This window comes from Symphodus melops (assembly GCF_947650265.1).
Source record: "Symphodus melops genome assembly, chromosome: 21".
NCBI lineage: Eukaryota > Metazoa > Chordata > Actinopteri > Labriformes > Labridae > Symphodus > Symphodus melops.
Genome location: NC_136711.1, coordinates 19,033,237 through 19,055,771, shown reverse-complemented (window position 1 = coordinate 19,055,771; position 22,535 = coordinate 19,033,237). Strand labels below are relative to the sequence as shown.

General features: G+C 43.4%; 3 protein-coding genes across 8 annotated transcripts; 1 reads left to right on the top strand and 2 right to left on the bottom strand.

Moving 5' to 3' along the window:
• Positions 1-27: 27 nt before the first annotated feature.
• cbx1b (chromobox homolog 1b (HP1 beta homolog Drosophila)) lies at positions 28-5,586 on the top strand. Of its 2 annotated transcripts, XM_079334425.1 has the most exons (6): positions 28-226; positions 1,942-2,023; positions 2,362-2,518; positions 2,655-2,808; positions 4,013-4,107; positions 4,906-5,586. In XM_079334425.1, exons 2-6 carry the CDS (start codon positions 1,969-1,971, stop codon positions 5,045-5,047), a joined length of 603 nt encoding a protein of 200 aa, XP_079190551.1. In that variant the 5' UTR covers positions 28-226; positions 1,942-1,968; the 3' UTR covers positions 5,048-5,586. The 2 variants fall into 2 exon arrangements, with proteins under 2 accessions (XP_079190551.1, XP_079190552.1); XM_079334426.1 differs by lacking the exon at positions 1,942-2,023.
• Positions 5,587-6,126: 540 nt separating this feature from the next.
• nfe2l1b (nfe2 like bZIP transcription factor 1b) lies at positions 6,127-15,889 on the bottom strand. Of its 5 annotated transcripts, XR_013778035.1 has the most exons (7): positions 15,665-15,889; positions 13,791-14,613; positions 12,559-12,783; positions 11,664-11,753; positions 11,405-11,557; positions 9,002-10,490; positions 6,127-6,343 (listed from the first exon to the last, which is right to left on the bottom strand). XR_013778035.1 is itself a non-coding variant. In XM_079334420.1 (6 exons), exons 2-6 carry the CDS (start codon positions 14,346-14,348, stop codon positions 9,111-9,113), a joined length of 2,406 nt encoding a protein of 801 aa, XP_079190546.1. In that variant the 5' UTR covers positions 14,349-14,613; positions 15,665-15,889; the 3' UTR covers positions 6,358-9,110. The 5 variants fall into 5 exon arrangements, 4 of the variants coding, with proteins under 4 accessions (XP_079190546.1, XP_079190548.1, XP_079190547.1 ...); XM_079334420.1 differs by lacking the exon at positions 6,127-6,343 and having other exon boundaries at positions 6,358-10,490; XM_079334422.1 differs by lacking the exons at positions 6,127-6,343; positions 15,665-15,889 and adding an exon at positions 14,711-15,328 and having other exon boundaries at positions 6,358-10,490.
• A 566-nt stretch (positions 15,890-16,455) lies between these two features.
• On the bottom strand, positions 16,456-21,733 carry cdk5rap3 (CDK5 regulatory subunit associated protein 3). Its single transcript, XM_079334424.1, has 14 exons — positions 21,558-21,733; positions 21,252-21,297; positions 20,681-20,812; positions 20,315-20,415; positions 20,042-20,090; positions 19,606-19,784; positions 19,334-19,470; positions 19,031-19,175; positions 18,453-18,560; positions 18,176-18,257; positions 17,998-18,086; positions 17,199-17,404; positions 16,858-17,029; positions 16,456-16,593 (listed from the first exon to the last, which is right to left on the bottom strand). Exons 1-14 carry the CDS (start codon positions 21,561-21,563, stop codon positions 16,528-16,530), a joined length of 1,518 nt encoding a protein of 505 aa, XP_079190550.1. The 5' UTR covers positions 21,564-21,733; the 3' UTR covers positions 16,456-16,527.
• Between the last annotated feature and the right edge of the window lie 802 nt (positions 21,734-22,535).

Below are 22,535 nucleotides of genomic sequence, written 5' to 3'. Positions count from 1 at the left end.
TTCTTTTTTTCCTCTTCTTCTCTCGTAGCAGACGAAGGGGCGGAAACGACACAGTTCAGTGTGCTCGAGCTCATAGAGGATCTTTTTCACAACAAATCAAGACGAACCTGACATTTTCATAACTGAAGAAATCTCAGCGCAGAGGCTGTCGCGTGTTTCTGTTTCAGATTGGGGGTGCAACTTTACATTTTTGTATTTATTATTTTTTTTAAATTGTAAGTCATCGGTGAGTTTGATGTTTTTGTCTTTCCTTCTGTTGTTTCTGGATTGATAGTGCACGAGCCTCTTCACCTACATGTAGGTGTTAACATGCGCGTGTATCAATGAAAACGAGTGTGCAATGATAAAACAGCGTTTGCATTATGCGTTATAATACACACAGTATTTTTTTTTTTTACATTACTTGCAAACGCAAAAGCAATATGGAGGAAAACCAGCTCGCTGCAAACTGATGGTCCCTGCGAGGCTTTTGTCGTGCAGTGTTTTCTTCCCTCTGTCTGCTCATGAGAGCCTCCATTTAAGATGCAAGATGTGTTCTGCACAACGCAGTTGCTCATTTTATGACGCCTGCTTTATTCAGGATTCATCCTTTCCATTTCCACAGTAATGACAGACTGTGTTATGCCCCCGCCAGGTGTTTGCAGACCTCCCTTTGCACTGTGTTTGTTGATGCTGGCAGCGACACGCAGGTCCATTTATAGAGCAGCTGCAGCAGTGTTATTATCATCAATCAGCGATGCGATGTCTTGTTTAAAGGTGATCAGATGTATGTAACACTGCCCCCATTCCCTAAGAGATCTAATGAATGCACCCCATGTTATAAAGTACATGAGGAACTTCAGGCAATGTAGATTAGACAGTATTATAAGAGAAATGCACAACTGGGACAAAACATATATCTGCTTTTAATTAGGCCCGATTTATTGGATGGCTGATATTAGCATATCAAAGAATGAAACTGTTTTTTCCACTGAGTGACAAATAATAGAAACAATTGATTTTGGTTGGTATAAATTGAGCTATCATGTTCACTGTGGCACCCAGTCATCATGTTGACATAACACCAGCAAAAAAGAAAAAAAATCGATACCAAGGCAACAAGAATAGAATTCATGTTACCCACTTTTTTTTTGTTTTCATTAGTAATAAAATTGGCAAGGAAACTCATTCGCACGTTTTCACATCTGCACTCATGATAATAACGAGATAATTACCGACCTGGCTGTTCACAAACGCTCCTCACATCTGGAGACTATCCCTGTCCGACTTGAGGTACAAAAAAAAAAGAGGAAGGTGGAAGCAACTAGTCATCTAGACAACGCTATATTGGGAATTATGTGAATGTGACGTGTAGCCCAATTTAATGAGAGACAAACCATATATGTTCAATCCATTGGCAACACTTCAGCACCAAGACAATGTCAATGCATTTGTTTGGAGATGTTGCATCAACAAGTGTCAAAGAATTGAATATGTGAGCAACCAGGAAGTGTTTCACTCCTCTCACCTTTGTTTAAAAAGGCAGCTCAGTACCTCTGAATAGATGAAGCTTTGCACAGTTTTTCATATTTAAAGGAAGAATGTGCGACTTCTTGATCCAGTAGATGTCGCCTTCGAGCACCAGCATGAAACCAAAACAAACTGCTGTTTGGAGACACCTCCAACCCCCTCCGCTCGAGTTCATGTGGAGGACTTTAGCTCAAATGGTGAATCAAAATTGTCCTTGACTCGAGCTGCTATTGCCCGTGTCCCGCATTGTTGTGTTAGCACTCTTTAGTTAGCTCCCACATCGATCCATCTCTGTTTTAAAAGAGATCTCTGTTAATCTACGTTGCCTCACGCTGTTACCCATGTTCCTCAATAAACCTCCCATGTTTTCTCCTCTCCACCATATTCGATCCCGGCTCTCTTCCATCATGCAACAATCTCGATGTTGACCAGGAACCTGCTGGTCCCCAGGTCTACCTGATGAGTATGAGCCTGACTACAGAACCCCCTAATGATGCTCCCACTGTTACAGAAGGTTTAAAACATTATTTTCTAACATGAATAATATCTCTGTTTCACTTGTCCTCGTGCGGTAACGGTGTTTGTCAAGTCCAAGAATTAATAATATATTTATGTGGCACTCTTGAATGTTTGTAACCCATTTAAACCTGCACTCAGCTCAATGTTTTCCCTTCCAGTTGTGACACACGTCCCTAACAAATGTAAACATCAAAACCCTCTGCCACTGCTTTTTAACACCTCCAGCCAATCAGAGCGTACAGTGTGACGTCTCAGCATACCGCTGAAAGGTTGGTTGTCGTCTCCAGGAGTTGACTTGCTCACTAGATTTTTTTTTTTTTGAAAATCCACCAGAGACCAAAATGACCACACCTGAGAAGAAGGAGAAGAAGCCAGAGGACGTGGCAGAGGAAGAGGAGGAGGAGGAAGAATACGTGGTGGAGAAGGTCCTGAATCGGCGGGTGGTGAAGGGGAGAGTGGAGTATCTTCTCAAGTGGAAAGGCTTCTCGAAGTGAGTGTTTGGCTGTACGACGTGTCGCATCTTCCCTCCTCATCATTAGATCGGTACATTCATCCAAAGCAGAGATTATGAACCTATCATTTAAAAAAACAAACATGCAGTGTTGTATGTTCTCGTGTGCCTGCAGTGAAGATAACACGTGGGAGCCGGAGGACAACCTGGACTGTCCGGATTTGATCGCAGAATATTTGCAGTCCCAGAAATTGGCGAACGACGTGAAGAGGAAGGCGGCGGGAGAAGCAGAAGGAGATGAAAGCAAATCGAAAAAGAAAAAAGACGACGTAAGCGTGTTTTTTTTGTGTGTGTGTGTGCAGAAAAGGTCACTCCACCTACCTCCCCTTGTACACAGCATTTACATCCCGAAGGGTCCTGATTCAGTCAGTAGTCGCCTTGTGTAGACAAATCGGTTTAAAATATCAACGGAGGGGAAAATGGAAAACCCCAAACCATCTGCTGGAGGAAGAGATGCAGGCAGCAGATGTGAACTTTTATTTTAAGCAAACATGAAACCTGATCTTGATTGGGAGCTCTTTTTAAGTCACGAGAATCCTCATCCCAGGTGTCGACTTCAAAGGTGTCTTAATCTTGATTGGGTCCGTTAACAACCACCATCACAGTCAGGACGCGTTTACACATCGAGTATAGAGGTGACCCTCAGGAGTCAGATATACACACAATCATTTCAGATCTGCTCCCTACACGGTAAAGCTCTGAAACGTCTCCTTCTCGAACATGACAGCTCACTGATCATCTGTGTGTTTTGGATGTTTGGAACAAAGTAAGACAGAACAACATTTCACTGCTGGTTAAATGATATCATGTCCAACCTGGAGACATGAAGGCAAGAAATGCACAATGCACCTCTGTACATGATTAAAGCTGAGCTCTCAGAGTTCCTACAGTTTGAGGGGGGTGAAACTTGGAAAGTCCCCAAAAATCCCAGCAGCAAGAAGAACAAGGTCATTGCACCTGGAGGAAGAGTCAGACAGGAGCCTGGGTAGAAAACGTGTTAAAGTCATAACTCATGAGATCCGAATGAGCTAAACAGAGTGAGATGAAAGAAAGAAAGAAAAAAAAAAAAAAAAAAAAAGAGGCGGGGTGAAACTTCTCTAAAACATGTTCTACTCTCTGATGTCACCTCTGCGCGTCCAATAGGAGGGCAGCTCGGATCACAACAAACCGTCTCGTGCTTCCCTCCGACCTACCTCGACAACGGGCCAGAAAGATCTCGTTTGGGGGGGAAAAAAAAGTTTCCAACAGTTTGGGCGTACCAGGTGTCCCCTCTTCCTCCACGGCGAGCTCAGCGTGCACCGCGTCCCTTTAGCCTCGGTCATTGTCATTTCCGACAGCGGCGATATAAGTGGCTTCTGTTTAGCTGAATGCTGCCGTGTGAACTTGTGACTTATCAGAAATACTGACTCTGCTGGAACATGTTGTTCTGTGCATGTGCAACGTTGTTCAAATGTTTTTGTTTCTAATCCTCAGACGGAGAAGCTAAGGGGCTTTGCTCGAGGTCTGGAACCAGAACGGATTATTGGCGCCACAGATTCCACGGGAGAACTGATGTTCCTCATGAAATGGTTTGTATGTGTTAAGGCAGGGGTGTCCAAAGTGCGGCCCGGGGGCCCATTTGTGGCCCTTGAGTGGATTTTTTGTGGCCCTTGACTTCAAATCGAAGAATCAGAAGATTTTGGCCCCAGGCCTCATCAGATGGCATATTTCGTTCTTTTTTTCTTTTTCATGTTAGCGAGGGAGACCTATAAAAGCCTGACTATTCTTTCCAAAAAATTAGAACACAACAGTTTCCCACTGCAATTAGTTATTGTGTATTTACATTATTTTTTGAAGAGGTCAAAATACAAAAAGTTCCTTCCAATATTTAAAAAACAAACAAAAAAAAACTCTGTGGCCCGTGGGCGATTCTAACGCGACAATTTTGGCCCGCAAGAAAAAAAGTTTGGACACCACTGTGTTAAGGAATATTTCTTATCTGATTAGATTCAAGAGGGCCCCTGCTGGAGTTCTCCTCCCCCTCGCACTTCAACATCTGTTCCTACACAACTCAATGTTTACGGCCCTCCTCCCTTCCTGCATTCTGACATGACAATCTATCTCCAGACCCTTCCCACTTTAAATCTTAAAAGCCATCGCACCTCATGGAATGCAAGAAAAAACATCTTCAAAGACCTCAATACGCAAATCCCAAATCAGGAACCGGTTTCCTTTTTCTTACGAAGTGTGTTAATCAGTTTAACACGTAATTTTTTGCAACATATGCAACAAGCATGATGGCGGCTGCTCGACCTAAAACATCGAGAGAAAAAATAATCTCTGCCTTCTTTGTTTTGGAAAGCATTTGTGTTGTTGTGTGTTTGCAGGAAAAACTCAGATGAGGCCGACCTGGTGCCGGCGAAGGAGGCCAACATCAAGTGTCCACAGGTGGTCATCTCATTCTACGAAGAGAGACTCACTTGGCACTCTTACCCGACCGAAGACGAGAAGAAAGACGAGAAAAACTAACACGAGCGGAGCAGGGAGAAAAGAATCTGTAGTTTTTTGAGACTTCATTGTACTTTTGGGGGGGGGGGGGGGGGGGGGGGGGACCAAGGGGGACCGAGACAAGCAAGACACCATTTGACTCTTTTGTCGTTTTGCCGTGTTTCCACTCATGACTCCACTTTGATCTGGATGTAATAATTGTAAATATGCTTCAGGTTTGCTTGACAAATCCCAGCCTGACTTCAGTGTAAAAGCGCAGTGTTATAATCGGCATCAGTACGACTTTCAGAAACATTCGATGCAGTGCTCTCATCTTGTTTCAGTGAGGTAAAGTTTTTTTTTTATAAATTCATTGGTGAGCAAATCTTTTTTTTTTTTTCTCATTGGTGCTTTTGAGGGCAAAACTGTGTCCATCTTTTAGCCATTTTCTTCGGACTTGTTTGATGTACGGTTACGAACCCTCCTCGGTGACTTCTTCGCTCATTGGTAATCTTTGTAGTGTTTTTCATTAAACTGTCTTGCTTGTCATTTTTTGGACAATAAACCACTTTTTGTTACTGTGCAGTTTCATGATGATGTCACTTTTAATATGCTGTAAAACACTGAATAAATGCCCATTCCCATTTAAGGCCCTGTCACTTTTAACAGCCTGGTGCTGCTGCATGTTTGAGGCTCTGAGGCATTTAGCTTTACAGATTATAAATATATTAACTAGTGTGTCTGCTACAGTGTAAAAGTCCATCCTCTCCGTCTTCTGCCTGCTCCTCTTTTCAGAAAATGTGTGCTCAAACAGGTCGTTTGGGGATTTTCCCTTCATGACATCACAAAGGGCAGTAGCCCCTCCCCCAGGTGGGTGACACTCCCACAGCTAGGTGTTTGTTCTGCCCTCTGAGTCTGCCTTCTCACCGTAAACAATAGGACACGGAGCGAGAAAGCCCGAGCCCTTCCAGAGAGGGGGCGTGGTCAGACACAGCTCATTTACATATTTAAAGCTACAGACACAGAAACAGCCTGTTCTGAGCAGGGCTGAAATAGAGGGGTTTATAGACGTGATCAAATACAGGATCAGAGTGGATTTACAAGACATAAAAAACCCACTGTTAGCCTCATCACAGCTGTGTGTATTTGTAGAAATATAATCATTGTTTTTAAATACTATCAGACATGAACTGCATTTTAAAATCTACGTTTAGAAAAATGTGACACCAACATGCATCAGTCCACATTGGGGTCTTCATTTGTCCCTTTAACCTCTGACCTCACTGCGTACTCCCCTGATGATGAGCAGCTGATCACGGACACCGTCATTCATGACAACTAGAACACAAGAGTCACAGGTGAAAATAAAAACACTTTATTAATCAATAAAAACAATTCTTGATTGCCAGCAAATATCTCAAAACAGAGGGAACTACATCCAAACTGAAAGCAGAGGGTGAGACCGTTATGGAGACATTCGACAAACTACATAAATTATGACGAACACAAACATGAAAATATTTACAGAACAAGACAGACGACAAAGAAAAAGTGCACTAAGTAGTAGCAGTACTAAGTAGTTGGTGTCGCACTGGGTTACACTGACGTGAATGTTAACCAGTTTCATGCCTGAATAACACGTTTAATGAGGACGCTCTCCTTTCAAAACACGTTTTTGGACATCATCTTAACGTTGCGACTTCTGTTCAGCCTTTTGTAGATATTTTAGCCTAACTGCTATCTCAGCTGCAACAACTGGTCTATTTTTTGTTTTTTAAAAAAAAACGTTTCTGTTTTTTTTTTTTTTTTATCACAGAGGGCGATGCAACACGTACCGACAAACTTCATTCAAAAAGACGAGTAATAGCACTTCTACTTCGAGAACATTTTCCCCCGTCAGTTCTCAAAACATTTAAAAGAGATGATGAGTCGGTGAAATAAAAAGGCATTCGGATCGAAAGCGGCCGCGCGACACAACCCCGACGTTTCACACATTCAAACAACTCGGCTCACTTTGTTATCGACGCAAGAAACCTCGCAACATAGGACTCGTAATATGAACGCCAACAGCTCGGCTTTTACAGCAGTTAAAAAAAAAAAGTCACCTCCGGTGGCTTCCTGTTGGGAACGGTTAAATAAATGTCGCTTCACTTCAGCCGAGACAACGTTACGCAGAAATACGAGGCATCAAGATGAAAAGAAAACCAATCAATAAGAGCCGTCCTGACACCATGATCCTTCCCGACGCTTCTTCAAATAACCAAACTTTTGAAACAGCCGAGTACATCCTCCAAGATGACGCCGCAGACGGCTGCCTTACATCGTTTTATCTTTTTGTGGTGATGATCTTTTTTCCACACCAGGTCATAATTTTCATTTGTGTAAAAAGACTTTGCAATAAAGCGAAGTACATATTTTGAGTATTTATCATTTTAAACCATTGTTGCCTTAAGACCCTCAGCAGCAGCTGCTAACCCATCCAGCATCGTGGAAAACTCTCTCTTTTTTTTTTTTTTTACCAATAAACTGCTTCGTTTGAGCAGTTATTATTATATTAATTGTTATTTTTTATTCAAGTAGTTTTTTTCCGCTGGTCTAAAACAAAGACAGCAATGATTCGTGTCATGCTGTGCGGACTTGTTTTTATGAAGAGGAAGAGGAGGAGGGTCCACGCTGCGGAGGCTTATTAATCAGTGCGTCGTATTGTTGCGTCGACGAACGATGTGCGATGTCGGCCGTATCCGAAGAACTCATCCTGAAGGGAAACGGTGTCAGAGCGACTCTTGATAACGTTGATATGCGACGGCCTCGAGCTGCGGCTCGTACAGAACTCCTGCAGAGATCCTGCACGTCACGCCAACACAAACTCCTCCCCTGTGAGGAAGGCTCTGCCGCTGACCTCGGAGTATTCAAATGAACAAAGAAGGTGTAGACTGTGACATAAAGCTGATGTGGATTGACCTCTAACCTTGCTTATACTACAGATTATGAACAGTTAATAATAAGAGCTTTCCCTAAACGCAGCTTCAGATATCTAAACCTGCAGCGAAGGAACAGCGACAGACACAGCAAAATGCATATAGCCAAGCCTTTTAAAGACAAATTACAGTGCTATGTATAATTTATAAGGAAGTTGATACGTTTAGCAATGCAGTGTGCCTCCTTCGTAAAAACATCCATCCGCCCCCTCTAGCAGGACTTCACCTCCGGGCCTGTTTAAGCGGCGGCCAGCCCGGGAACACTCAACCTCCGACTCTCCCTCGCGTCAACATCGCCACCCGGCCACGAAACCACAAACCCTGCTCTCTTCAGGGTCTTCCAAACTCAAGACGCAACTGACTCAAAAACAGGAATCTGCGATACAAATCCACAGAACAGGAGTGCAGTAATTGAGCATTTAAGATGTATTCAGATCAAATGATGTGCACCATACAACCTCCGGTTAGTATAGGTGGTAATAGCGTCCTAAAATGATGGACTTCCTCTTAGCCTTTGGTATCTAATCTCGCACACCCATGAAGGATATTCCTATCCTGAAGATCCGCAACTGAAAAAAGCCTCCGTGACCATGAAAATCCCTCAAAGTCTTCAGGATGGGATGTGAGCTGATAAGTCCCTCAAAAAACCTTCTGTGCATAGGTATTCCAACCGTCCGTGTTGACAGTGTTCGTACTCCGGCTCTTCTCCTCACCAGTCCCTCGTTTCCCCCCTACGTTTCTCCTCCGTCCTCGGTGGTTCGGTGCAAAAGGATCGAGAGCGGCTAAATTTTCTAATAGCTCATTTTATGTCCTTTTTTTATATCCCTTTTTCTTCTTGCTTATCGTTTTTCCCCTCCCCTCCCCCCAAAACCCCCCGACTAAATAATGAAATATCAGTACTCAAACGAAGAGCTACTCCAGCTTCAGAGTTGTTTCCGGGAAATAAATGTGGGAACAGAATGAAAAGGGAGAAAACTTATGCAGGAAGAGTAGTCAACAATGCCATTTCTCTACTCACCAGAATCTTCTTAAAGGAAAAAAAGGACATCTCTCTCTTGCATCTGCAGAAATCGTTCTTATTGACTTAGCAAAGTTACAGAACACGCAGCAGTTCGCTCCCCCTCCCTTCACTTCTTTTTGTCCTTCTGTTTTTTCTCTGGCTTTCGGTTCTGCTCTGCCGTCGTCACGCAGCGAGGCATGATGAGTACGCTGCCGTCCGCGCTGTACTGGAGCGAGTACTCGCTGGGAGGATAGGGCCGGCCCTCCTCGTCCCGCAGCTGACTGAAAACCTCTTGATACAGACTCTGCACCTTCTGCTTCATCTGCCGGATGGAACGGATGAACTCCATCTTCTCCTTCAGCAGGCGGGTCTTGTCGCGGCGCAGGTCGTGGACGCCCTGCTCCAGGTTAATGATGGTGTCCAGTTTGCGCTTGCGGCAGTTCTGGGCGGCCATCTTGTTCTTCCCGCGCCGGCGGATGTCGCGGATGAGGGCGAGCTGGGGTTCGCTCAGGTGGTGCTTGGCGAGCAGCTCGTTGAACTCCTCCACGGGCAGGTTGATGATCTTCTCGTTGGAGAAGGGGATTTTCATGGCCCGCGCTCTGCGCTCGTCGCGACTTGCGTGCTTGTCGAGCAGGTCCTGGTGAGTCTGGAGTTTGGAGTTGTGTTTGTCGCGGACGTTCTTCTTCCCGGTCGGAATGGGGAGCTCCGGATGCTCGGCGAACGTCGAGGAAAGCGGTAGGTTATAGGTGTGATTGTGGCTGATGCTGTCGAGGTGAGGGAGGCTGTGGAACTGAGACGGGTCCTGATAACTCATACGGCAGAGCTTACTGTAACCGGGCTGATAACCCCCGACGGCCCCTTCCTCCGGCTCCACGGTGGCGACCTCGGAGTCGGTGCTGTATCCCACGGCTCCCTCCTCCGAGAAGGTGGCAGACGTTGAGGACGAAGATGCTGCGGAGGAGCATGACGTCTCGGAGCTGCTCGGGGAAGCCGGGCTGTGGCTCGAGTCCAGAGAAAGGCCGGAATCGGAGTCGAGCTCGTCCTCCAGCTGGGACGCTTGGGCCTGGCTGAAGCCCTCCTCCATGGCGAGGTCCAGCAAGCTTATCTCATCCAGCATGGACTCCTCCAGCAGGGTGCTGAAGGGATCGGGCAGGATGGGCGTGGACGTAATGTTGTTACTGGAACTGTTAACGTGAGGAGGGAGAAAGATCCCAGTCAGGTTAGTGGTTCCAAAAGTGGAGTTTATGTTGCTCGAGTTGCTGGAAGAAAGTCTGGGTAAGGTGGTTCTGGGGGTGATGCTGATAGAGTCCAGCTGGGGATTAAAGATCTGGGGGAAGTCTTGGCTGCAGCTGGGGAGGGAGGCCTGGTGAAGGCTGACATCCTGGTTTACTGGTGTAGAGCCAGTGGAAAGTTCAAAGTTCCCAACAGTGTTTGACTCAACTGTCCCACTCGTGCTATTGGCGCTGCTGGAGTTTGTCTGAGCCGAAGTGTTGTTTACGTCCATCGCCTTTAAAACAAGAGAGATTTTGTTAAGAGACGTAAACATATTTACCAAACGATGAAGCACATTCAGAGATAAATAAGAGTCCACTGTGTTTTCATCTCTTTACCCTCCTGATCGCGAAAACGCCTTCAGTGTCAGCTGTTTTGTTGTGGCTTTGCTCGCAGCACTCTCAGTTAAAACAAAAAAAAAAAAAAAAAAAAAAAGGTTCAAATTTAAGAGTAGCACCACGCTCGTAAATGTCACTTCTCCCCGCACTGACCAATCAAAATCAAGATGAGTGGGAGTGCAGGTTAGCGTGCAGAAAAACACTCAAAAAGGAAGCGTCTGTTTTGCACCTAAATCTGCGTAATGACTGGAGGGACGTGCAGACAGCAGACCCTTCCCTCTCTCTCTCTCTCTCTGATAATGATGCGATTCTTTTCGCTCTCTCAGTTTTGCTGCACCTTGATAACAAGCGTCTCCACAGGAGGTACCAGTCAGACTCTTTTTCCAGTTAACAGTTTCCAGGACTGAAGCTGCTGCTTATGCTACGACATGTTTTCATCACTTTCATGTCCTTCAATTAAAAGCATGCACATACTTAACACATGAAGCTATTTAAAACAGACACAACTGTCATTACAGAGTGAAGTAGAGGTTAACTCTCATAACAACAATGAGTGCTGGTGAGAAACGTCGTGGACACAGAACCTCAGCTTGAGACACTTATTTTTTCTGAGGCAGCAAGGAGAAATTCCTTCACATTTTCAAACCTGCTTTTGCAGTAAAATTGCAACCAGACAACATCTCCCCTATTTTTCTTTTTTTTTTTTACTTTTATGATTTTGAAAAACAGAAGCTTTTTTTTTGCATTGAACCTACTTTTACCAGTTCTACAGATAAATAAAGGATATCAGGACATGTTAAGAGTAACATACTTGTAGCTCCATGATGGCCATGATGTCTTGCCACTGCTGCTCCAGGTCTAACTGTGGCTCTGCTGAGGGCAGCAGTGGTGCCAGAGGAAGGCCCTGAGATGTGGAAGGAGCTTCATTGGAAACTATTTCTCTGTTGACAACTGGGGCCGGAAACTAGTTAAAAAGATAAACAAAGATGTTCACAACTTCCCTTCAGTTTCTTCCAACTGCTCTGTAGCACTTGCAATACGTGCGAGCCGAAGAGTTTGAATGTTTTCACCTCAGATTCTTCTCCGAACGGAAAAGTCGCCTCCAGCAGCCTCAAACATTCTTGTAGAGAAAGTGACGTCTGTGAGCCAATGCCCGGGATCTGAGCGACAACACAAAGATACAGATACATTTAACTACATTTCAAGTTCAGTCAATTTGCTTTAGACAAACACAGTAATGCCTTCTTATTTCCTGCTCTGGATTAAGTTAAATTGACTTAGGTAGAGACTAAAAAGAGGGAACAGAGCGGTGGCTGTCTGTGACTCACTTTTCTATGAGGTAACATCTAAAACATACGAAGGAGGACTCGAGCTCAGGAGTGTCCCACCTACAGATTTAAACTTATGGCAGATTGACCGTCAGACCAGTCATATACAGTCGGGGTTAATTGTCTTGCTCCAGGACACTTCTGACTTATGGCTACGGGAGCTGGGGATCGAACCCCCGACCTTCGGGCTTCTTTTATCAGCCTTTCAGACTCCTCGATTCAGTTTTCGCCATCCACCATAAAAAGCATTTTTCTTGATCATCGTAATCTTGAATTTCATTGTGCAACACGGCGCTATATAATGGGAACTAAATGAACCTTGTTGAGTGTGTATTTAACAAACAGGGACGCCGTGAAGCTATCCATCACTCTGACTGTGATCCAACACTTTGCATACCTCATAAACTGCTCAGGCCAAACAATGACATGAAAGTCTCATATTCACACAGAGGATTTTTAAAGATTAATACAAATGTCTTCATCCAAAACGTTAAGCTGGAAATGTCTTCAAAAGAATATTAATTCCTTTTAGTGTGACAATATCTTTTATCACCGGCGTGCGGCTCCCAAATGGCTAAACGCAGCTCTTCGCAGCGAACCAAACGGAAGAATGCAGCGATCTATTTAGTCTACAAACCTGCTCTGGGATACTCTCCCCCGTCTCCCCGTCCACCGGCTGAGCGCCCTGCAGGTTCACTCCGTTCCTCCAGCCCTCCTGTTCCTCATTCCCGTCTTTGCTCTCAGGCGGGCTGGGCTTTTGCTCCTCCTCGTTCTCCTTCTGCCGGTTGCTGTAGTTGAACACTTCTCTTCCTGCGCCGAGGTCGATGTCCTGTCGCCATAGGATGTCAATCAAGTCAATGTCCTGGAAAAAAATGATATAGCAACCATTGAAAAATGGCCCTGTGCAGAGAAAAATTACTTTAATAACCAGGCAGACAAAAAATTAATATAGAAATAAAACCCTGAGTAATTTGTAATTGAAGTTTTTAACAAATGTATGATACCAAAACAAAGTGTTTTGACTGCTTGCCCTCTCAATAAAAAGGTTAGTTTTAGCCGTGGTTTTAGGCTGATCATGTAACAGAAATCTAGTCAGGATGATGCAACCGTGATATAAACACTTTGACACGGTGGTTAACATGTGATCAGAAGGAGGGCTCGCTGCATTACAGCCCAACAATGACTTTGTGTAACCCTTAAGTCCACGGCATCAATGAGGTCATTATGTGCGAGTTTTTTTCCACATTAACTAGAACAACACATAACATGAAACATCAGTAAGAGCAATGAGCGATTACACAAAGAGAGTTTGTTAAAAACATTCAGATAAACATGGAAAAGGACAGATATTTACTTTTTGTTGTCTTTTCTGCCGGTTATTTCTTTTTTTCTCCAAGTAGGACCGACGTGAACAACATTAAAATGTGACCACAATCACAGCTGTAACAAATGTGACAACTGGTGTATGACTAAAAATATCTGGCACTAATAAAAGACCGGGGCTGGGGAACATGGACGATCCATACGTCTTAATTTTAGGACTAACTTGTCCTCGTATGCTTTATGCAGCTAGTCCTCTTCTTTATGAAACGTCATGATTGGTTTAGTTATCTCTGCATGTTTTTAAAAACTTCACATCCTTTTTGGTAACAGCTGTGATTTGCACTGAATTCTGCTTTAAAGTTTTAGTATAACATTCAATTAAGCCATGCAAAAAAACCATAAAAAACTGATATTTCTTACTACTCTGACATTCACCCCTTCCCTTTGTTGTGAATGTGTTGACAAGAAGCAAATGTGTCAGAAGTGGGTTTTAAGCCTACTTCTGTTTAGACATGAGCAAAGAGAAGACGGGACAAGCTGCTGTACCTCTTTGGTGAGGTCGTCGTTGCCATCCCTGCTGCCCTGCTCCTGGTTGCCCTCCGGCGCCACAGCTCCCAGGCTGCTGTCCGCTGCATTCAGGTTGTACGTGGATTCAGGAGCTCCACTTCCTCCCCTCATGGCCGGGGTAGCGTCAGGGTTGTTAACGTCCTCTAGGCCGGCCCCATTTTCCAGGGTGATGCTGGGGCTGGACTGGCTGCTGGGGGACACGACAGTCTCAGAGTCGCGATGCACTAGCCAGGTGTTGAGCTCGGTACTGGGCACGGAGAGGCGATCCAGCTGGCGCACCTGGTTCAGCAGCCGCCGAGTGGTGAAGAAATGGTCCAGGTCCACACTCTTTGGATGGATGCCATAGCCGTCCAGCGTGTTGCGCAGGTTGTGAAACTGGGTCTGGGTGTAGGCTGAGCTAGGCCCCAGGATGATCTCTCTCAGGGGGGGCAGTTGATTGTTTAGATAGGTGTCAACGTCCACCCGCACCCCAATGAGACTCAGAAGGATGGTGAACTGAATCAGGCCCTCTGTGAAGTACTTTTTCAGGTAAAGCATTTCTTTACAAAAGGAACAAAAGGTGAAAGTAAAAAATAAAAACAAAAATGGGGCTCACTACCTTGGAACAGTACTTCTATAGCTGTACGAGAAGACGGATATAGATACATAAAACATAAAAAAGTGGTAAGAGAGAGTGAGAGGGTCTTCAGCAGGATTCTGTTTGTTTCGAAGGCATATGACATCCGGGATGGGGTTTCCAGTTCGAGGGAGTCCAGTCAGTGCTCAAAGCTTTGTTCTTCATAAGGTTCTCATGTTCCCATTCCTGACAAAAGTGAGAGAAAAAAAACATTTTATTTCTCTGCTGAAGAATCCGTGTGTTCAGCATCATAATCAGACTCTCTAAGACATGCACGCCTTACCCAAACCACCTCACCCACATTTGCATTGTGTAGCACATGTAAATGAAACAATAAATAAATAAAAAATCAGGACTTGCAAGCTCTCTGCAACCACTCCATCCTCCCAAAGACTAGAGAAGAAGTGATGTCACCGCGTAAAAGCCTTTCTTTCTTCTTCACTGGTTATTTTTTCAGCAGAGTTGGTTCTGAAAGCTTTAAGGTATCACACCCCACCCTTGACGGGACAGCTACTTCTTATGGGTGCTGCTGAAGGTGAACGAGCGAGTCGAGAAAGCTCGCTGGCGTGGCTGGCTAGCACGCGCAACAAACGACAACGTTTAGGAGGCAGGCAGGGTCCCTCCCTCCTCGCGCGCAGCTGCGCCTATCTTCGTCCTTATGATGTTAGCCGTTAGCTGCCGTTGTGTTTTGACACCCGGCTACTGCTATCACATGTAAAAAACAATACGTATTTTACACAACATTAAGTGTTAATAACATAATAAGACGACACGTAATCTCGTTGGCTGTCATCTCTGTTTCCTTTAAACGAGTGACAGGTGCCTCTTCTGGTATTTTAGAACTACCTACTTCCGCTGTGGCTAGCATCAAACAATCTCCCTAGCAACAAGTGGCGAAAAAGATGATTGACAGATTGCGCCGCCAACCGCGTGCGTTGAGCGAGGTGACGACACATGACTCCAGCAACTCCCGGCCAATAAGAACAGAGCATGGGTGGTAGTATTTAGAAAATGCTTAACTGCTATTGGAACTCTGAGCTCTGCACTGTGTACTAGCCTTGTAGGCTAGTTTCGTTGCTGACTATCTCTAATCATTCAACTACTTTAAAAAGTAACTTATTTCTTTAATATGATACGACACGGTATCACCCCACAAATAATACTTATTCACACAATACATCTCTACTGTACATGTATCGGCTTGCGCACGAGTTAAATGTCTTGATTTAATACTTACTCGCTGCGATTTTGCAACCTTATCATCATTCCCTTAAGACCACTATCACGTGAGAAATGCATTAAGTCCCGTTTCTTTAACAGTTCCACAGTACAGCCCGATATATCATCCTCCAGCCTGTCCTCGGTGAACGGCCCACCATGACTTGCAGAAATGCTAGCTGGCCCGGCTAGCCTAGCAGCAGCACCGCTTGACACCAAAACACGCTTTCAGACTGAGCATGCGCAGAACATTCTAGTAGCAAAGCTTTCATCAGCCAAATAAAAATCCCCTCATACGGTAATACATTTATTCCTATGGCTTACATAAAGTCACATTTCAGAGGTTAATTAAAAACAGTTTTTTTATTATTCAAGAAAAACAATAATTTACAGTGCATCACATAGTTTATGCTTGAATCCAAAACGATCCCAAATATTTGTATTTACTTTAATGCAAGTTATTACCAAGTCAGTTTTGTTTGGTAAAGTACACAGCAATTAGAGTAGGTTTCTTTGATCTTACCATATTATTTCATTTCTTTTTTGGTTTTACATATTTGTTTCATAAAAATAACACATTTTATCAATCAATAATAATAATAATGAAGAGGTGGGGTTTGAAAGGTGATTTAAAGAGAGTCAATGTTTTGGATGAAAATAATATATAATGTATATTATATTATAATGTAAGAAGTAATTTGTTTTAATTTGCATCTTCTAGTTATATACAGTTTCAGGTATGTATACACAAAATTGTATGAAAAATTAGGTTACTTGGGCAGTCAAAACACAAATTTAGCGAACACATCAGACCTTTAATTAAATACAACTTTTATTTCCTGTAGTTGGTCATGACAAAATACTTTCACTCGGTTAGATTCACTATATGTTTACTCCCATTAGGTTGACCGGTCTTTTGTTGTATTTCTTTGAAATGTCGGCTTCAATCTGCAAAAATAAATCACAACCAATTAGAACAATTGCTAAAACGCTCATTTGGAGATTCTACAAGGTGTAGCATATATTCAGTTAAACATACATATTCCTTGAGCGTAATCTTCACATGCATAATTCTCAGTACATTCTAACATGGATATTATCACATGATAAAGTTTACTGTATTCTAAAGAGTGAGGGGAAGCCCACACAGACTTCTTAGTGAGCTGGGAAACTACCAGCTCCGTTAGATCAATATAAAAAGCAATCCATTACCAGTTTCTGGAGTTCCCGGGTGCATCCTGCCATCAGGTCAACTCGAGGCTCTAGTCTTGACTGCTCCTCCAGGGCCTCCTTCCTTTTCTCAACCATCGTGGCACCTTTCAGTACCAAAATGTCTGCCTGCTTCAGCTTCTGTCTCAGCATCTCAGACACACGTTCAACATACCTTAAAAAGAGAAAATGATTGATGATGACAGTCCTTGCAACAATTACAGACTGGTTTACTCTGTTTCCCCTCTCTAGCACATGCTCAATTTGTGGATTGTTGTTTTAAATTTCCATCAGCATTGATGAAGACTGAAATTGTTATGCAGAGAACTATTATGGCAGCGTACCGTGGCGACGCCTGGATCATGAACAGGTGTTGCATCCTGAGAGAGGTGAGCCGGCCCAGGAGGTCCTGCACCTCAGACAGCATCTCCCTGACATGTTCGCGGCTTTGACTTTGTATGACGGAGGGGGCCAGCTGGAACTGGCTCATGGCGACCACGTCTCCTTCCTCTCCCATCTCACTGATCCGCTGAGTTAAGAACACTTCCAGCTGAATAGACAAATGAAAATGTGTCACTTTTTCTAAGGCTTAACAACAACCAAATGAAGCAATGAATCGATTACCACAGAGGTCTTGTTCAAACAAACACGTTTCATAACTATTCGATTACCTTTAGTCTTCTGAAACTATCGACTATCTGGATTTTCCCTGCAAATGATTCCCTAATGACATTTTTAAATAACTTATTTTGAATTTGCTCATGAAAAAAAACATGCTTCCTTAGTCCTGGGGGAAAAAAAGGTGTAATAAGCATTAACTATGTTTGGACACTTGGGGGCAGTAAAAACAAGCTGTGAAAACAATTCTTCAGCGCCATGTAGAACACGTGTCATCCACTAGATTTGAACAAGGACCCACTTTTTTTCTTGACAGATTGGCTGGACTTCAAATTATGCTGGCACATCAGCCTGACAGAGGGGAAGCACAATTTATCCCATTAACCTAATGTACGTATTTCAGCCTTGTGGTTTTTAATGTTTATGTTTCCTATTTAATCACCCACAATTGTTTTCTATTCTGGGGGCTGGATGGAAACAATGCTTATGGAAGGATACATGACACTTAAGGGATGTAGTCTTTACCTCCGTTAGCTCATCAATGAACTGGCTACGAGACTCCGAGTTCTCCAGTATACTTAAAGCGTCCTCCCCCCTCGCGACACCCTCAGGACCTGCGGGGTGACACGCACAGTTTAAAAGCTGTCTAAGAGTCATTTGGATGATTGGTGATGGTTAAAAGAAAGAAAAGAAAAATACTCACAGTCCGTCCCCGCATCCACAATTTCAATTTCTATGGGAGCAGGTTCACTGTCGCCCCAGTCGATGCCTCCAGCACCAGCATCCTGAAGCAGACATAGAAGGGTAAACAAGAGCTGCTGTTTTATTCAGTTAATGTACCCCAAACCCTCACGTACGCACAAGAACTCTAAAATTAACTCCACCAGTCATTTTCTGAAATGATGCTCAGATTTCAAACCGGACATGTGGCATCTATATCTCGGTGAAAACGTAAAATCACGATGCACTTTGTGTGCTACCTCAGAGCTCGGCTCCAGACTGATGCCCCAGTCGATCCCATCCTCAACTGTGATCGCAGAGTTCACAACCTGAGCGTCTGTTCCTTTGCCAAAGTCCCCCCAGTCAATCTGAAGCAAACAAAGAAAAGAAAGAAACACAAAACTCAGCGTTGTGGCACATCTCCCAAACTGTAAACACGTTAAATAGATTATTATGAAAACTGAATTACAGTATTTAATTCCTTTATTTAGAAAAAGAAACTGTCCAACTGACAGACACGTTTATCGTTGCCATGGAAACACCTGATGTTACATCAAAGACAGCTACATGAAGAAGCGTGAGCTGCTGTTCGTGCTGAGGTGATAAAAACGATACGTTAGCTCGTCGGTACTCATACTCTCTTCCTCAGGTCGGTTTTGCCCGTTTAGCTCGACTACGGTCAACTCAGAGTTCGTTTTCAGCAGAGGTTGGGGCGGACAGTAGCAGAACCCCTCCCATGATTCCCCACCCGCTTCAACGACATCTTAGGTTATTATTTTGACTGAGAGCCCCCTGGAGGCAGAATTTACATACTGTGCATTTAAGACAATAAACCCACCGCATCCTCCGGGACCGTCTCAGCAGCTGCTTCTTCCACAAATGGCCTCTCAACAACAGTGGGTACTGTCCCCGTTCTCCACTCATAAAACGTTGCGTTTCCTCTCCTCTGGGCAAACGTCAGCATGGGCAGGACAGGTTCAGACCTTATGTGAGAAAACCACATGCTATGGTTTTAGGTTTATCCTTACTGTACGAGGTTTATTTACTGCAGTCTGAATCCGTAATAACACATGAAGACGCAGCGCATGTTTCTGTATACTGGAGACAATAAGCTCAAGCTTCAGTTTAAAAATGTACTCACCACTCACATACGAAGTTTGAAAAAGCCGTATAAAGTTGGATTTGCTCTTCTAACTTTGCTGCATCTTTCCCGACATCGTCAAGAAATGCAGGTAAATCTTTGACCAGAGCCTGAAGCTCCCTGGGAACATTATCTCCCTGTTTAAGAAAAAAAGCAGATCTTCTTTGAGAGAGGGAGTTTGAACATCATGAAAAAGACCTTCCTCTAAACTTTGCAAGTGGATGTTGTGAGTTTCTGTGAGCTTTTACTGGTGTCCATGTTGTTGTACTTACTGTGATGCCGTACTGTTTGCAGGCGGCGTAGTAGCGTCCCCTCAGGTCTGCGGCCGAGCTCTGACACTCCACCTCCCGCCTGCTCAGCTCCTGCTGGAGCTGCTGGGCTTTAGCCAGCTGCTTCCTCAGAGCTGGGCCTTCGTAGCTCACATTGCGGCTCAGCAGGCTGGCCGTCTCCGCTGTGATAACGAACAAAAATACAAATTTAAAAACATTTTATTTCATGCTTCCTCTCCATGTTTTATAACAACGGTGCAGAACTTGAACGGCAGCAAGAAAAAGTGCAGATGTGTTGAAACCACGATCAACTTTCTGTTCTTAAACAAAGCCTTCCATCTCTCCTTCTACACCTTTATGTAAATATACTGTAGATGTTGTCAAGCTTTGGACAATACAGGGAGATCACTTTTTCCCCTTGTTTTGAAATCACACTTACCCAGATAGATGTTATCAACCTCATAAAGGGACACAATCTCTTGCCAATCCTGTAAAAACAAACCAAAGAAACATGATTTGATTCTTAATTACTGGGTAGTATTGTGTTTTTTAAATAAGCATTTTACTTTATTAGAAGAGATTCAGGAACCGTTAACCGGAACACATGCATCGACAAGGACTACAGCCTCCGTTAATGGAGCTTAAAACAAGTTTTAACCATTTAAAATATGACACTCGTTAAAACACTGTGAGACAGCTCGAATCCTCTCACCTTCATCCTCTGAGAAGAATATCTGCCGAAGATGTTCTTGGACGACGCTTCGGTTCCCCTCAGTATCTCAACTATCCTCAGGCAGTGAAAGTAGTGAATGTCTGTCACAAACAAAGAGAGCAAAGTGTGAAAGTGAAGAAGTAGTCATACACATGACAAGCATGGAAAAGAAACGTACTTCTACTGCAAAGAAATGAGCTGCATGACACTACAACACACAGTTTAAATAAACGAAACATGGCCAGAAACATAGATGATATGGACATCATAGGAAAAAAAATACAGTTCACATTTTTCTTCTGTAAATATCTTTCAAAGCCTGTGAGGTGTCTTTCAGAAAAAAAAACAGATAAAATGTCAACCTACAGGAGCCGGAGAGTAGCTTCTTGATCTCCTCGTTTTCTGGCATGTCCTGGATGGCAGCGTTGATCTTCTCTCTGATAACTTGTACTTCATTTTGCCATTTCAGATTACAGTGACGTCGATCCACCAGCCAGTCTGTGGAAACACAACAATCAATTCTCTTGTTTATGCACGAGTACAATGATGTGCTGCTCCAGGTGTTACGGACCAAAGAGTGACCATGTTAACTGGCGATTTTAGGGCAAATGTCTGTGGCTGTTGAAGGTACAATGGATGTTGATTCATAAACAATAAATCAAATAATCAGGAGAAGAGGAGCAGTAGTCTGGTGGTTAGTGTACCACACTCTCTCTCCCTGATTTTTGACTCCATCCACTTTCCGTATTTTCAATAAAAGGCAACAAAAAAGCCCAGAAATAAGACACTTTATAAATGACCATTAAAAAACACGCACGTGAAAGACACCAGATAACACGGTCACAGTTTTACAAGTAACACCAGAAACAGATAATAACACGTATGAAGTGACATATGGAAATACGTGTACCAAAGCAGGTTGTGTTTTCAAACTCACCCAGCAGTTTGCTGGTCTGAATGTCGATCGGCAGGTTTTGAATATTCTGTATTGATTAAAAAAAACAAAAAAACATTTCATTATCACTTTTATTGAAATGTTGTCGTGGCAATGTCGTATAAAGGATGACAATGTTTAAGAATTAAAATACACAGAACATGATTCAACTTAGAGGACAGACTTTTATATTAATTTATCTTTTATTTATCTTTTATTTCTGTTTGTCACCAAACTGGACTTTGGCTGTGACAGCTAGCTGGCTAATGTTAGCTTGCAGACTTATCAGAGATACTTTCCGAAGCTTACCTCCATTTTTTTTTCTTCTTCACCTTTTACAACACGAGAACACTTTATCGATTTATGCCTTCATTTTTTAAATCATTACAAACTGTTTTACATTATAGGATTATTGTCCACATCCGTGCTGCTCTGTTTATGACACGTTTCGAGACGTTGGGCCAATAGAAAGAGGCGTTGTTACGTTCGCTGCACGGACTGGCCAATGAAATGTCTCGTTACTGCAAAGGAAAGCTAATTGGTGGATGATGAAAAACGCTCTTCCCGCTGCAGGTTTACAGTCCGCCGGTAGAGGGCGACGTCGCTCTGTATCAGAGAACACAGCGCTGTAGATGACTGTAGGTAAGAGATACCTTTATTTTATCAGCTTATTATCTTTATAAAGTTTAAGGATAAACTTTATTGATACTCGAATGGGGGAAATTCATGTTACAGCAGCTCCAAAAAACAGGTCAGCACAACCAACAGAAGTCCTGCTTTGATCCCCAGCTCCTGCACACACATGTCCGATGTGTCCTTGAGCAAGGCACTTGATAGTAAAAGAACAAACCCCATAAAAATGTTTTAGTTTTCGAGATAACCCTACCCGACGTGTTTAACTGGTATATTTAAAAAAAAAATTAAAAACTTTATTGAAAACTTTGCTGAAATGTAGTTCATAACTGTCAGTGAACATCCTGTCCACATTTGGTTTCTGATTTTGATTTCCACATACATGTGATAAGGCTGACAATGTCCCTTTCAGAGAAGCTCTAATTTTCATAATTTGTCTTGTAAGAAAAGATGAGATAGATATGAGATAACGCTGACGTGAGATCCCTGCTGGGACAGCAGAGGAACCTAATTTAAGCTCATTTGAATGTCAACCAAACTTGCAAAGTAAGCTTGCACTAAGGTTCTGGGATTTTACGTCAGTCATGCAAAACATCAGGAGCGTCGCTCACCTCCTAGAGATAAACTCTTCCTGTCTGTGTCTCATCGGAGTTG

Coding starts and splice junctions, on each gene's coding strand:
- cbx1b (XM_079334425.1), top strand. CDS start 1,969: ATGAGTATGAGCCTGACTACAGAACCCCCTAATGATGCTCCCACTGTT. Junction 2,519..2,654: donor AAGTGGAAAGGCTTCTCGAA/GTGAGTGTTTGG, acceptor GTGTGCCTGCAG/TGAAGATAACACGTGGGAGC. Junction 2,809..4,012: donor CGAAAAAGAAAAAAGACGAC/GTAAGCGTGTTT, acceptor TCTAATCCTCAG/ACGGAGAAGCTAAGGGGCTT.
- nfe2l1b (XM_079334420.1), bottom strand. CDS start 14,348: ATGCTTTACCTGAAAAAGTACTTCACAGAGGGCCTGATTCAGTTCACC. Junction 12,784..13,790: donor ACGACGACCTCACCAAAGAG/GTACAGCAGCTT, acceptor ATTTTTTTCCAG/GACATTGACTTGATTGACAT. Junction 11,754..12,558: donor GGGAGAGTATCCCAGAGCAG/GTTTGTAGACTA, acceptor GTTGTCGCTCAG/ATCCCGGGCATTGGCTCACA.
- cdk5rap3 (XM_079334424.1), bottom strand. Junction 18,258..18,452: donor GTCTGGAGCCGAGCTCTGAG/GTAGCACACAAA, acceptor TGTCTGCTTCAG/GATGCTGGTGCTGGAGGCAT. Junction 17,405..17,997: donor TCATTGATGAGCTAACGGAG/GTAAAGACTACA, acceptor TTGTCTATTCAG/CTGGAAGTGTTCTTAACTCA.